At 36.5% G+C, this 16,693-nt stretch overlaps 1 protein-coding gene across 1 annotated transcript in view; it reads left to right on the forward strand.

Moving 5' to 3' along the window:
- The window catches only part of LOC129270213 (uncharacterized), a 46,850-nt gene that overhangs the window by 13,060 nt on the left and 17,097 nt on the right, over positions 1–16,693 (forward strand). The window contains exons 5-15 of the mRNA XM_064105369.1: positions 222–332; positions 1,487–1,602; positions 2,177–2,417; positions 3,797–4,183; positions 4,894–5,106; positions 6,551–6,949; positions 7,358–7,468; positions 10,631–10,981; positions 12,629–12,724; positions 13,243–13,599; positions 14,820–14,912. Of these exons, the coding sequence (XP_063961439.1) occupies positions 222–332; positions 1,487–1,602; positions 2,177–2,417; positions 3,797–4,183; positions 4,894–5,106; positions 6,551–6,949; positions 7,358–7,468; positions 10,631–10,981; positions 12,629–12,724; positions 13,243–13,599; positions 14,820–14,912 (2,475 nt within the window). The remainder of the gene's footprint in view (positions 1–221; positions 333–1,486; positions 1,603–2,176; positions 2,418–3,796; positions 4,184–4,893; positions 5,107–6,550; positions 6,950–7,357; positions 7,469–10,630; positions 10,982–12,628; positions 12,725–13,242; positions 13,600–14,819; positions 14,913–16,693) is intronic.

Raw genomic sequence — 16,693 nt, forward strand, 5'->3', positions numbered from 1 at the left:
GTTGGTAGTATTGATATTTATAGTAGAATAGCAATGGTAGTAGTAGAAGTAGTAGTATATAGACGCAATAAAGTTAGGTCCATTTTTTATTGATGTTGATAAATTGTTTTGCACAGGACTTCAACATCTACATAAAAACAATCACAATTATTTTCACTTACATGTCTGTGATGAAGAACTTGCCTGTCTTTGCTTACGTGAATTCTACTTTTTTGTTTCAGATTGTGGTGATGATGATACATTTGACTGTGGCAATGGTAGATGCATCTTTCAAAACCATACCTGTGACAGTTTCAACCACTGCGGAAACTTTGCTGATGAACAATACTGCAGTAAGGAAATCTCAAAATCTTAATACAATTTTGCCGGTATTCTCAAAGCAGTACTAGCTGACAGTATTAAAGCTTATTAAATGCCTTGTCAGAAGCACTTTTTACCCATGAAGCATTTCAGAAAAATTTCATCATCTAAGTAACTTATGCTATGTTATTAATGCTGGTTTAAGCTTATTAAATTGAGTAACAAGAGAATACTGACTTTTATTTCAAACTTACTGGCCGTCTGACATCTTTACATGGCACGCTTTTTGCTCAAGTGCTTCCCAAAAACATCTGACCACTCTAGAAGTACACTCCGAATGGCACATAATACATCGCCAATTTTCCAAGTCTAGAATGACATACTACAGTGTATGTACACTAAAACAGGGCACCTCAGTCATAATAATAATAATAACAGGATAATAATAGCTAGATAGCCGGGTACCCATTCACCTCACCTGGGTTGAGTGCAGCACAGTGTGGCTAAATTTCTTGCTGAAGAAAAACATGCCATGGCTAGGATTCGAACCCACGACCCTCTGTTTCAAAGGCGAGAGTCAGAACCACTAGACCACAACGCACCCACATTTGGTACCTCTAAATGGAATCAGCAGTATCTATTTGAAATGTTACTTAGCTTTGGCGCCATCATATAACACCTAGATGCATTCAGGAAAAAAAACAAAAAACCTTGGTCTTGTTGTTTATTTAACAAAAGTTTATTCATCTGGAGAGGAGATGTAATTGCATTGAGAAGTTATCAATGATACTGATAATGAAAATACTTCACCCCTATTTCAAAGTGATAGGTTAGGGGAACAAGCCTTCGAGGTGGTGATTGTTGGCTAATAGTAGGAAGAACAAAATATAATTCTTCCTTTCCCAAAGAGACATCAAAGAACTTATGGCATGTTGCATGTAGTAAAATGGGTAAAGTGCGATATCCTAGACTTTATCTAGATTCGATTTCAATTTGCTGCTCATCATAATTACTGAAGAAAATTCTTACGCTTATAAAAACATTTTGTATAATATATCGAAATCAGTTACAATGGTGTTATTTTTCCTGATGTGGAGGAAAAGAGAAGACATTTTATTAGTTATGATACATTTATTAATCTTCACCTCCCTTTAATTTCAAAGCATTTTGTTTGTTTATATCTTAGATGACTGCGTACTGGTGCCTGAAATGTGCCAAAATCATTTGCAATATAACTCTACATTCTTTCCAAACAAGAATGCTGGAAGCAAGGAAGAGGCAGAATTGATTATTCAAGAATTGGTAGGTTTTTGTATTTCAAGTAACAGCTTCAATTCTGTTATTTATTTATTGTTTTGTATGGGGGGCGCCATTTTATGTAATTTCATTCTTTAATATGTGCCAATTTAAAACTTCTAAGGGTGTTTGTTAAATCCCCTCATAGGGATTTTGCGAGAAAGGGTAGTTTTCACATTTTGATGCATAAATTAAACTTTTGTTCTCTGCTGTTGTGAAGTATTTCTCAATACTCTGTATAAATCAGGCTTTGAAAAAAATTGTATGCTTTGCATGACATTGATCAAATTGAATTGACTTGAAGTGAGGTCATGCAATTATATAAAGGAATCAATATACATGTAGCAAAGGTTGAATTTAAAGATAATTTTCTTGATTTTGTTCTTTCTGCATCACAAAATTTGGCATTCTCACTTGTACCTGCATTTTCAGACAAATAAGATGAGGCTATATATGCTGTGGAGTGTGTGAATGAAGTATTTTGTTTTGAACAGCCGACTATAACTTTCAATTATGGCCTAATATGTTTGAATATGATTAATGAATTAATGAAAGATGCCATCATATTTCTTCGTTTAAGCTGCCTTTCATCATGATTCAGTGTAATGTACAACTGAATGCATCTCTGTGTGGTGAGATCTACCAGGTCTGTCTTGAGAGAGGTACCATTCCAAAGCAGTGTTTCAGTGATTGCATGTCTGTCACTGCTGATTGCGCTTCTCTATATGAGACATTTACCAATCAAACCTGGCTAATCAGTTGTCAGGGGCTCACCGATGTCCGCAGGGATTCAACAGGACTATGTCTTGCGGAAACCAAGGGCAAGTACAAGTTTCAGCTTCACAAAACTTTTGCAGTATAGACATTAATTGAATTCCCTCTTCTATTTTTTCTTTTCTGATACTTTTCATTAAAAAAAAAAGTATAAGCATAACTCAAAGATAGAGGAGGCAGTAATGGAAACACAATATTAGTTAGGAGAGCTGCCTTCTGGCTAAAAATATGAGTAAAATGTTTATAGAATTTCTATAAAGTCTCTTTGAATTGAGGGTTTATTTGGTGTTTACTTCTCATTGTTTTTCTCTTTTATATATTTCATTTCATGTGTTACTTGAAATTCATGTACTTTTAAATACTTTTGTATTGTCTCACTTATTCCCTTTATATATATAATGTTCACGGACTTGCTGAAAAGCAGTCTGTCATGACTGCATGAAAGTTTTTTTCTGCGATTGTCAATACAATACAAGTAACCAGGATATTTCACAAAGAGTCATTGGATATACATGTACATGTAGAAAGGATGTTTAATAGAGTATCATTATGTTAAATGCAGAAGCAATTTTCATTCCCTTCCTTCCAAAGAACTTTTCAGAGTCAACAAACCCTAGACTTATCAATGAATATTATTGAATTACCTGTTTATTATAATGTTCATTTTTTAACATTCAGAACATATGGGTTATCTAATTCATTTATTTTATTGAAAGTTGAACTCATGAGTGTATTGGCTGCATTTTGAAAAGTATCAGTGCAGTTTGTCATAGCCAGACTGGATCTGTTACCATTATTTTGTAATTTGTGTAATAGTCAAAAGTCTCACTTCAGTCAATAAAAACCAATACAAAATCAATTAGAATTGAAATCATGGTAAACGTCAGAAATTAACTTTACAGTTCCATGGATGTAGAATTACCAAGCTGTAATTCATTTTTACAATAATACTACCAGCATCAGTTAGTTCTGTGCATAAAGCAGGATTCTAAATACACATATTCTTTTACACTATTGATATTGCATTGCTTTGGTTTCCCATTTTTCAAAAGAATTTTTATCTTATGAAAATTTTTCTGTAAGTTCTTAAATTTGTAAAAAGAAATTGTCTTGTTTAGTATTTGGGTCACTTTATTGATATGCCTCTTTGTCCTGACCAGATCGAATTCAACTTGTTCATATTTGGTATTTTATATTGTAAATGTTGTTGCTCAGACAATGCATGTATATCTGAGAGCGGTAAAAAATATTCTTCCAATATACATGTAACTACCGATGATAACAAGCAAGATACACTCACACTTTTCCTATTTATTTACAGAATCTACCTCTGCAAAGAAGTTGTTATATATTAGTTGCTTGGCCTTTCTCTGCACAATTTATCGGATTGATAATAACAGACTTACCTTTTTACACATCTAAACAGAGGTCGCAATATTGGACACACAATACTACATGAACTACAATGACGTCATAGCCGTGACATCGCCTAACTTTCCTAACAACTACCCCAACTCTCGGGACATAGTCATGCACATACGAGGTCGACAGGGCTATGCCATGGTTATACGTTTTGGGTCAGTGTTCACGGAATCCTGTTGTGACTACATTAGCTTGCACGTTGGAAGGACAGCTCACTTTGAAGAAAGCCTGGAGATATTCAAGCTGACTGGCACAAGGAATTCCACAGTGGGTTCTTCATTGCTAGATGATTACTGGACAGTTCATTCAAATATGTGGCTTCATTTCTATAGCAATGGATCTGTTACTCAACAGGGTTTCAGAGCATGGTTGACTCTTGCTCCTCTCGATGGTAAGTACTAATGTGATTAAGAAAAAGATGGATACACATGTATAAACATGTATATATATATATATATATATATTTGTATAAATAATGATAAGAAAGTCAATGTGTTGGATGCAGATGAAGAGACAAAGATTTCATCTTTGCGAGATGATGCATTTTATTCCAACAAAAAGTGGATTCCTTCCAAATTTAAAATGGAACACCATGTCTTCTTCAGGGACCCATCAAAAATTTAGATGGGATAAACGTACATTATCTCACAAAGTTGTACTGTTTCTCTTTTATATACACACACCCCTACACCCCTCACACACAAATATTGAATAGATTTTAATAAGTGACAAAGCGAAATGCCATAATACAACTAGAGGTGCCAGGACTATATTTGTTATATTTAATATTTTGATGTATAAGCTTTTTCATAGAGCACGTACCATTTCACCTCAAATATATTCAATTAAAAAGGATACCAGAAGGATATAAGCTCAAATGGTGATACCCAAACAGAAAATCAGGCAGAATGGTAACTTGGATAATTTTCAATTAGACAAGATGGTTGGTAGACGAATTGGTTGCAAAGGAACATGACTGAGACAAAAAGTTTTTTTTTAATCCATATATTATTGATCAAAATAGACATGAAATTAAAATACAAAGTATTGGTAGACCAAGTGGCAGTTTACGTCATTCATCCACCTCAACTTTATCTCCAGATTTCCCTTCAACGCGAAGTAACGGGTCCTGCATGAATAGCTGCTGTGAGAATTCAGAGAATTCTTGCAACCCAGAGGGTTGTTACTGTGACAGCATGTGTGGTGATAATGGAAACTGCTGCTACGACTACTCTTCCGTATGTACTAACCAAGTGAATGGGACAGCCATGCCCCCAGCGATTGGGACAGTACCTCTTCCGACAAATCTCACAGGTATATGGCCTTATAAAATATGTGGCAAATTTACCACATGGGTGCTTTTGGTGCTTATTTTAGTTAATTTTTTTTTTTCATGTATTATGTATTTATGTCACGGTGCACTCATCACAAGCTGTGCTTTCTGAGTTGCTACCTTCATTGTTTTGTTCAAGTTCTTAAAAATGTATTGATGCTTTTATCGTTGGAAATAAATGTACTTTCATTCATTCAGTCATACCTGGTCACAATGACTCCCCTAGGGGGTTATACAGAGCATGCAGATTTAAACTCTTGAATTTGCAGGATTATTGCGGATGCAAGAGGATAGAAAAGAGCTTCTTGAGTTTTACTTCTGTAATAGCCCGGATATAGTAGCCAGTTATTTTGCCTGCTGTCTTTCAAAGTAGGTCAGGTTATACCTCTCGAATCGGCGCATTTTAATTTTCTATAAAAATGTATGTGTCATGCTGATGATGATGTATTCAAGAGGCTCCCATATAAACACGCACACAGATTATATGCTCATTTCGAGTCATAGAATGTAGTTCTTGTCAAAACTGAAGTAATTCAGGCCTTCATACACAAGAGGAATTGAAATATGAATTATGATAACAATTTTTTTTACAGTTTACTCATAGTAAAATATCTCAGATATTAACCCAGTTTCAAAAAGCTGAATCAATACATGCACAATATGAGCTTTGGTCAGACTTTAAAGAAAGAAAGATCATCAAAATATGTGATCCTAATCATTAACCATAAAGTGCCCTGGGACCGCCCCCCCCCCCTCAACATTTTTTTGCGATAAAACCGCTGCAAGAAATTTTTCAAACTGCACCACTCACTGACTTTTTACTTTCAGGTCTCCCAAAATTTTATAGACCAAATTTGTGATGCCCGGGTATGCAGTTACAAAATTATGCATCATTATGTAAGTGCATGTCAGACCCAAAATAGCCTAAAAACTTGAATTCATGTACAAATCCAATGCAAAGTGTGTTTTTAGCCATCATTATTTGTGCTTTTACTGATTAACAATAATTTCCATTGAAAAAGCAATGAAAAAACAAAAAAGTAAAAAAGAACAAAATACATAAAGTACATTGATCGGAATGCTGCAAAGAGTTTCTGAATTGAAACTTAGCTTTTTAGGGGCTGTGTTTATTTTATGCAAAAGTTAGCATGATTTTTTCATATGAAATACATGTAAGGTCTTATCATTTTGGGAAAATAACCATACAACTTTGTAGATTTTATCTCACACTACATTTGTTCAAATTTTTGCTTCTCTCGCGAGATCTGCAGCAGAGATATCAGGAGGGGGCGTAATCCAACCCTCCTCTCAGATGTGAGATAGGTCCAAATAACCCGGCTCTGTATGGGACATTCTAGCTCACTGCTCGAATCTTGTATTTTAAGATTAAGCATTTTTCTTTTAAAGTACTGTAATCATTTGCAGAAGTGGACCTAGTAAATTCAACCTTCAATCTACACTGGAGTGAGGTCATCAGGGTTACTTCACCTAACTTTCCCCAAAACTACAACCATATGGAGAATATTCTTTTGCGTGTAGTAGCTCCGGTTGAACGTGGCATGATGCAGATAATTTTTGGAAGTCTGGATATGGAGCCTTGCTGTGATTATGTTCGGCTCTTTACTGGGAACTTGGATGCCTTTGATGAAAGTACACAGATATTCCACCTGACTGGTAACGGCACTAGTGGCATTCTATCAGAACAGAGTGTGCCTCCAAACATTTATTTATCAGTGCATCGCTATGTTTGGCTACAATTTGTCACCGATGGCTCTGTCACCCATAAGGGTTTTGAGATCTACTTCCAGTATCGTCCTTATTTTGGTGAGAAATTAGCTCAAAATTCTTTCCTCATGATAGAAGTTAGTTCCCAAAAGGGGTTGCATTTTTGTCATGGGATAATTTTTTTTCTTTCCCCTTGTAGTGTCACACCACAAAATACCACATACAGTGACAAAATTATAGGATAATGATAATGATGTAGTGTTTATAGCAGATTTCAGACCTGTAAGGAAGCGATGCACTCTTCAGTTATACATTTCAAATTGAAACAGTGGAAATTACTTCATATTACAATTAAACAACAGTAATAAATTACATAATGGCTAAAGTACAAGGAATAATCTAATTGAATAGTGCCACTCAAGTATGAGGCGGCTGAATAATTCTTACAGAAGTTATTAAGAGAATGTTATCATAATATATTCATATCACTTTGTATTCTATTCCCAGTTTGTGATCAGAACACTCTTTTCCAATGTATGAATGGCCAATGTATTGAAAGAAACTTCGTCTGTGATGGTATCGTCGACTGTGTGGATACATCAGATGAATCTAATTGTGGCAAGTGCAAAGAAAGGGATTTGTTCAATAAATGAAATTAATGAATTTTTTGTTTAATCAATGGAGAGTATATTCCTTATCATTTGCAAGAGCAAGAATTCTAAGGGTCTTTCATCGAACAAGCTTTGTGAATGTGTTTAGTGATCAAGTTAAATGGAGGTTGTAAGTTTCACTCCTGACTAATTAAAGGGTGTGTTCAATGTCAATTTTCAAATTTAAACAGCACAATGAACTGAACTAACTAACTGAACTACTAAACGCAGAACACAAACACGATCAGCGCTGCACTGTTCAGTGTAAAAAATATAAAGCTGACTATTTGTCGATCATCTTTATATTTCCCACTTTGGTTAGCACAGCTTTAGTGCGCAGCTTGACAAACAACAAGAAAGGTCAATTCTGGTACCTGCTTTTGTAAAATCCACTGCGAGAGTAAATTTAAAGATGTTTCAAAACTCAATTATGTTCAATGTCGCATTCGGGATGCTGAAGGTTGTTAAATTTTAGCTGATCGTGAATTTTTTAAACATATCAATAATTTTTACATATTGGATCATTGTTTACATGTTTACCTCAAGTAATTTGTGGAGTGACCAGTGGTTAAACTTTTGTTGCTGTGTCATACGTATCTATCATTTTCAATTGTATTTATTTCTTTCCCTATTATTCATTTGATAAAAGTGAGTTCAACTTTCAAATCTATATGTCTCTTTCTTTTTCACAGAATCAATCATTCTGATTTTGAGGGTCAAAAGGTCAAAGGTCAAGGACACAGTGACATCTTTTTATTTTACCCTTCTGAAGTCCTTGTAAACACGATAACTCAGTTTAACTTAACCTAGGCTCATATAATTTGTAGTGTAGGATACTAGCATAGATCCCAGCAATTCTATTGATTTTGAGCTCAGAATTTGAAAGGTGAAGTCGCCACCTTCCACATTTCTTGCTTGACCGATAACTCCATTTTCCGGGCATATTATGTGCTCACCTTAGCGACTCTCTTGTTCAATCCTTAACACTCTCTCTTTAAATTGTCCCACCGTAAGTATTTACTGTCAATAACTGGGATATATTCATTTGATTAGCTAGTTCATTACAATTAACTTGCACACTGAATAAAAGTACACAATTTTTCCTGCGCGTGCGCAGCATCTCCCCACGCATGCACTATCCCAAGATCATCACGCAAATAGGCGTCCATTTCCTCTTTTACTTTCGCCTGCCGCCGTGATCAGACGTTAGCTAAGTACACTCCCACTTTGCTTTTTAAAGTGTCCGTTGTTGACATATTTAGCTTTGCATTTACTGCTTATTTTGATCCTTTGCCTTTCGGCTTTAGATTGATTTCATATATATTTCTCTGCGCGGAGCCTTCGTGTTATTTATTCACGTTTTCTTCAAATAAACTTTGTGAGTTCCGAACCGTCAGTTTCGATTTCTCACAGATGGGTTGCCTCTGCTTCCCTTCCCCGCAGCTCCGCCTTCTCCTGCGTGCCGCAGGCATTGATGCGACGCTTCCCTTTTTCTTTATAATCCTTATAATTCTTTATAATTCTTGACTTGCTCTTTAGCCTCGTCTTGAATTGATTTTATTTCCCTCTCCACAGCTTAGGCTATATGTTGGACAGGTAGGAGCGTCGTCCTTTGTTTGTTCTCAAACTTGTTTTCAACTTTGTTGTTGTTCTTGTTTTGAGTCGGTTGATTGTTCTCTTTGTGTTTCAATCAATCTTTTGTTCTTGATTGATTAATTAATCCAATCCAAATCTTACAAACTCTTGAGTTTCTTCTCAAACGTTGAGCTTGTATGGGTTAGTCCGTCATGGCGCCTGTCGGTCGTTCTTGACGCTTGACTAACTCCTTCTTGGGTCGGTAATCAATCTTTTATCTGTTTATCAGTCGAGATCCCTCTTTGTATCCGTTTATCTGTAATCATTTACAGTACGTAGCTTTGCATACTTATGCATCGCTCCCGGACATTTGACGGGATTGGCGTAGATTAGGCGCGACTTTTATGCCTTGTTATCTAACCCAGTCTTGTTTCACTGGAGTTCATTAACTCCCTCCAGATCCCTTAACCCCTGGTAATAGGATCTGGTGTTCGGGTCCTTGAAACGGTTTTTCAATCAAACAATGTGGGTTCGCTGTTTCGACCCTATTCTTTGTTTGCCATTCTTCAGACAATTCCCAACTCTGTTCAGTTGGTTGTATCATAGCGCGAGCCATTTGCGGCAGCTTCTCGAGACATCATTTCACGCTGGATTGTTGAAACGATCAAGTCAGTTGGTGATGATGTTCTCCTTCTGACACTAGGTCCATGATACTATAAGTATCGCTTCTTGGGCTCTTTTCAATGGAATCGTCATAGACGACATCTTGAGGACCACCTTTTGGCGCTCTCCTTATTCCTTCATTTCCTTGTACTTTAAGGACTTTACTTCGCATGAGGCCTTATTTGCCTCCTCAGTCCTTAAGGCAGCGGCCTTCGTGTTTTCATCTCCCTATTTTTTATGCACTTTTCTTAATCTAGACATGCCTCCCCTTACGTTGAATCCGTGTTGGTCTAGCAATTCAAATGAATATATCCCAATTATTGACAGTAAATTATGAAAATACTTACCGTTATTTTCTTATTGACGAGATAACTGGATGTATTCATTTGAACCCGACCTCTCGCCTTGCGTGGCAACATGTCTTGCGTTCAGGCTCATAAGAGGAAATGGACGCCTATTTGCGTGATGATCTTGAGGAATTATTTTGAAAAAATTGAGTCATGCTGGTGGTTAAGCCCTTGCTTCATTTAAGGGAGGACATGGGTTGGATCCATGACAGAGTCATATGCCAAAGACAAACAAAGTAAAAAAAATACCCTAGGACCTTCTACTATCATGCAAGACAGGCACTCACCATTTAGATTTGAGAAAAGTAGTGATTATTGTATGCGTGGTCCGTTAGAAGAGCACTATCATAATTAAAATGGTTACCCTGAATAAAACTTATTTGTTATGTAGGTATTCTTATTATTTTTACCATATGCGTTCAAAATACTTATCTCCCTCCTGCACACACTCATACTGTACATTTTCACCCTCACACACACACACACATGTTCACACCTTCTCTTTCCCCAACGCTCAACCTTTCATATTTTTCTTTAAATTACAGTACATCATCTCCAGCTGGACCCCGGGGACACTGCTGTATTAACCTCACATAATTACCCTGACAATTACTACAATAACGATTCGATACGTTGGGTAATCTCTACGCCACCTGGTTATGGGGTGAGGGCGCACTTTACAGACTTCAGCCTTGCGGATGGTTATGATTGCTTGATTGTTCATGTGGGCCTCGATCCTAGATTTGAGGAAAGTTTAGAAGTGGCTCGCTTGACAGGGACATCAGTTCCTTTGAACGTGACATCTCGTGGACCTCACATCTGGATAAGGTTCACCACTGATGAGATATTGACCGCCCGGGGTTTCAGATTACTCCTGAGTGTCTTGGAAATAGAAGGTAGGCTTCAGTATCCTCCCGCATCAGTGGCAACAATCCTTTTGAAATAATAGATACCAGTCAATATTTTGGCCTTAACAAGAGTTTATTTTAAATACAAACCCAGATAGGCCTGAATCCCTAATGAATTTAATCTATCCAGCCCGTTTCTCGTAGCTTATTTTTTTAGCTTCATTTAAGGACGTTGCACAGTTAAAGTAAAATCCATGTCATTTTCACCAAACTTTGCACATAGATACTTTAGAACCTTAATATTCGGAATATGCAAAAATTAACATAGGTCCATGTGCTTGATTTTTTGCTACAGAGCTTCAAAGTTCACCCAAATTTATGTTCTTAAGAATTGCGCATTCAAAAGAATTTGGCATTTTTAGACCGCCCAAGATTACTACAGTGAGGTTAAACCTGTATTACTCAGTCAAAATACATTAAAAAGTCATCAAATTTGGCGAGATAGTTAATAATTGTATCGTTAGAATGGAGAATCTATTTATAGTGCTATTTGTTTGCAATGTTAAGTTTAACAGCACTGTCAGTTCTTAAAAATGTCGTAAAAGATAACAAAATCCAAATCTAAAAAATGTAAAATTTCAACCACAAACTACAAACGTACAATAAATGCTGCACTTTATTCAAAATCCATGTCATTTTCACCAAAATTTGCAGAGTTGTAGAGGAGGATATACCTAAAAGGTACAAACATTAAAAAATAGGGGTTCATGTGCTTGTTTTTAAACTATCGGCATTTTTATTAGAGCAAATGTGCTTTTTAAAACACCAAAAATGCGCCGAATGCCTTGTATCTATGTGAAGAAAAAATCAAAACCACTCTACCATTTATTCAAACTCGGGGTAGTATTCATGATTCTTGGCAGCACTGCAGAGTAAAGTATTTGGAAATTGTAGAGAATTTAGTTTGAATGGTTAATGGAATAATTCCATTTTTAGCTTCATGAAATAACGCATCGGATCTGCAGTTAAAGTGCAGAAGATGAGAAAAATCAGCTTCATACCCGGAGCTAATTAATCACCTGTTCATCCATTGTGACGTAAGCGCGTAGAGTGTAATCTATAGGCAGATCATAATGCGCACAAACATAACTGTGCAACGTCCTTAAAGACTTTCTTTAATTTTGTGCATGAATTATGCCCTGATTAGATGAAATAACGTTACTTGTACTTATGTTTATGTACCATCATCTCTTTTTCTATGTATTCACTTCTGATTTTTTTGCATGTCCTATTTGTTTTTTCCTTATGGAATTGCTTGTCTGTTATTTTGTAACTACTTGTTTACAGGGCCCCCTGGAAAACAGTACAAGACTACTGATGGGGCTACCCTGTATAAATAAAACGAAATAAATAAATAAAAATAAATAAAATTAAAAATAGATATTAAAAAATAGTTCCTTTTGTCAGTCATGTATGATTCAGTGGGTAAATAATTTGAACTCTTTCATCAATAATAAAACAAAAAGCAAATCTGTTAAAACCATTTGTTATGTTTACGCATGAAGATATTTTCCTTAAGATTCTTTTTTTTCTGTGGCTTCATTTATAAAAAAAAACATATTTCTCAAACCTTTAACCAATAAAAAGTCAAACTAGTCTTTTTATTACATGGTTTTGTCTGTCACCATTCCGTAGAGAGTTTCCTGTGCCCAAACCGGGAATTCATAGGAGTGGACAAACACTGTGATATCATCATCGACTGTGAAGATGGAAGTGATGAACGCTATTGTCGTAAGTGGAACGAGTGACAGGGTTTTTTCACCATGAAATGCCAATTATGGACTGTATATCCGATGAAAAGGAGGAACAAACAGTTGTAAAGGAAGAATTTATGATTTCTCAACCTGTAATGTTTTCTTGTGCATCTGTACCCTGCAGAATGGGAAAGAAATTGAACAATGACGATAGTTGCTTGCTTATTAACGATTGCAGTTTGACCAGATATTTCCAACAATATGTATGATGTGAATGGGGTAGAGTGTTATAGCAATTGGGCTTAGTAGGACAACACTGTTGCCCCCAAAATAGACACTGAATGTATATCAATCTTTTGCATACTGGACATATTTGCACTCCTTTTCGTAGTTCGTGTGTCTGCAACTGTAGCAGTCTCATATGATTCGAACTCCATTTTTTCATAGCTCCAGATCGTTGAATTTCAACTTTCCCTTTGAGTAAAATGAGCTCCTTTTTAACGTAAAATAATTTATTTATTAATCAATGTATTTATTTCCTCATTCTTTTTGTAGCCATAGTGACGGTGAAGGAAGGTGAAACCGCTACGCTGGCATCGTATGGTTATCCATCGATACATTACTCAAGGGATTTCTTCGTGATTTGGAGTGTATCCTCTGATGAAACGTCTTCGGCTCTGATCGTCAGCCTGCAGTCGGTTTTCTTAGGGGATCCCTCGGCTTCTCTAGAAGTTATATCAGATGATCCCAGAACATTAAAATATGAATCTTGGCTACTTCGAGGCTATTTGGAACAGGACTACTTCCAGGCCGCAGACAAGGTCTTCCCGTCCGGCGAGATTCATGTTGAGGCACGCGGATCATACACTGGGTTGGCGTTCAAGATGGAAATAGCAACATTGGCAAAGGAAGGTGGGTGGTGTAACAGAGGCTGAAGTTTCGCCATCTGCAATGAAAGATTTTAGTTTTAGTCTTCTGTATACTCCAGTGTGTATACATGTATATCTCCTACATTTTCATACACTTTATTGGCTGTTCTGTGTACGCCTGTACCTGACTACTGCAGGTGGTAGCCAGAGGAGAAGTTAGTTTGTGTACATGTAATATATTTTAGTGGAGCAATGGCAGAAGCGTTAATTTCAACTGTATGTAGTGGATAGTCCACATACATGTCGTTAAATTCTTACAACTAATTTTGATGGATCTGTAATTTTTTAAAAAAGTATTTAATAGCGACCAGTGTCTTGATACACCCCATCAATGGGACATAATAGGTTTGATCCCAGATGGGTTATTCCAAAGACTTAAAGATATGACTTTCTGCCTGGTCAAGTACTCAATGTATTCTGATGATGAATGATCATATTAGAGGTATATGTTATGCTATAGGTTCCCTGAGAGAATATAGCAGATGTGTCTCATTTAGTTAAAAACATGTGCATATACTCAACTGCGCTTTGATACTAGGTATCATGTTATTACCCCGGCCTAGCTGATCCACCATATCGTTGCCAAGGTGTCAACAAATGAATCCCACCGGGTACCCATTCACCTCTCCTGGGTTGAGTGCAGCACAATATGGGTAATTTTCTTGCTGAACAAAAGCACATCATGGCTGGGATTCAAACCCACATCCCTCTGATTGAAATACAAGAGTTGTAATTACTAGACCTTGATGCCCCCATTATTATTAGTAGTATTATAATTATTATTATTATCATTATTAGTACGGAAGATGTTGATCGTCGTGGTAGTATAGAATCGGTAAAGGAAATAATCTGTTGTCGCACCGTCCGTGGCTTCTGATTGGTCGCTTGCTCCGACCAATCATAGCGCGGCGGTTCCGGCACCAATGGCACGCAGCGTACGGTATAAAAGGCGCATGCAGCGATTGTCCACTTCATTGCCTGACGAAGACTAGCAGTTGCAGTCGAAACGTCACAATTTCAGTTTGCCGCATCGTGAGACAACAGATTATTTCATTTTCCGATCATTATTATTATTGTTATCATTATCATTATTATTATTGTTATCATCATTACTATTTTATTGTTGGATGGATAGGTATGTGGATGGTTGGTGTATTGTGTTACTGCTAAACCTTGACAATTTATTCCTTGCTCTGATTTCAGACATCATCATCTGTGGTGATCGGCTGATCACTGAAACCAACCAGTGTGATGGAACTTTTAACTGCCCGGACAAGGTAGATGAAGAATCATGCGGTATGTTCTGATCAATGAGATTATAACCTCAGTGAACTTCATTTTCTTCTTCCTTCTTTTTTTTTTGGGGGAAGGGGGGTTGGTGTTTATTTTTTTTAATTGCCCTTTTTGTTTTTGTCTCACCTGCATAGCAGAGTGAGACTATAGGCGCCGCTTTTCCGACGGCGGCGGCGGCGTCAACACCAAATCTTAACCGAAGGTAAAGTTTTTGAAATGACAGCATAACTTAGAAAGTGTATGGACCTAGTTCATGAAACTTGGCCATAAGGTCAATCAAGTATTACTAAACATCCTGCCTGAGTTTCAAGTCACATGACCAAGGTCAAAGGTCATTTTAATAGGGTCAATGAACTTAGACCATGTTGGGGGAATCAACATCAAAATCTTAACCTCAGGTTAAGTTTTTGAAATGTCACCATAACTTAGAAAATATATGAACCTAGTTCATGAAACTTGGACATAAGGTTAATCAAGTATTACTGAACATCCTGCATGAGTTTCACGTCACATGACCAAGGTCAAAGGACATTTAGGGTCAATTAACTTTGGCCAAATTTGGGGTATCTGTTGAATTACCATCATAACTTTGAAAGTTTATGGATCTGATTCATGAAAATTGGTCATAATAGTAATTTAAGTATCACTGAACATCCTGTGCAAGTTTCAGGTCACATGATTAAGGTCAACGGTCATTTAGGGTCAATGAACTTTGGCCAAATTGGGGGTATTTGTTGAATTGCCATCATAACTTTGAAAGTTTATGGATCTGACTCATGAAACTTGGTCATAATAGTAATTAAGTATAACTGAACATCCTGTGTGCATTTCAGGTCACATGACCAAGGTCAAAGGTCAAGGAACTTTGGCCGTAATGGGGGTATCTGTTGAATTACCATCATAACTTTGAAAGTTTATGGATCTGACTCATGAAACTTGGACATAAGAGTAATCAAGTACGTATCACTGAACATCCTGTGCGAGTTTCAGGTCACATGACCAAGGTCAAAGGTCAATGGATATTGGCCATGTTGGGGGTATATGTTGAATTACCATCATAACTCTGTAAGTATATTGGTCTAGTTCATAAAACTTGGAGATAAGAGTCGTCAAGTATCACTGAACATCTCATGCGAGTCAAAGGTCATTTAAGGTCATTGAACTTTGGCCATTTTAGAGGTAATTATTAGATTGCTGTCATAACTTTCAAAGTTTATAGATATAGTGTATAAAATGTGGATATAGGGGTAATCAAGTATCACTGACAAGTTTTAGGTCACATGATCAAGGTCCAATGTCAATGAACGTACAGTATTGTATCATTATATGAATGGTGTTTCTTGTGAATAATTAGTTAAATGGTGTTTTTCAAAGTCAGCACTGCTGCAATATTGAATCGCGTGATGCAGGTGAGACCGCCAGAGGCATTCCACTTGTTTTATTTGCTTGCATAATTTCATTGCTGGCATCAACATATTTTTAAATATATCGTTTGAATTGAAAACGCAGTTCCTTAGTAATTCAGCATAATTCATTCTTATTTGTGACATTGTTAAGATATAACATGATAGGAAGGTGCAGTGCTTAATAAGGAAGCATACCAGTTATTTGGGAAATGGTTCTGCAGTCATTTTGAATTAGAACACTTGGTAAAATTTCAGTAAAAAGTGCAACAAGAGGTAAAGAACTTGAAAAAGCTAGTTATTTATTTTCTTTTATTAAACGATATAGATATTTATATTGTACTGCAGTTACTAGCTTAATATACATGTAGGACATTTCAC

This window comes from Lytechinus pictus, chromosome 10, assembly GCF_037042905.1.
Source record: "Lytechinus pictus isolate F3 Inbred chromosome 10, Lp3.0, whole genome shotgun sequence".
Lineage (NCBI taxonomy): Eukaryota > Metazoa > Echinodermata > Echinoidea > Temnopleuroida > Toxopneustidae > Lytechinus > Lytechinus pictus.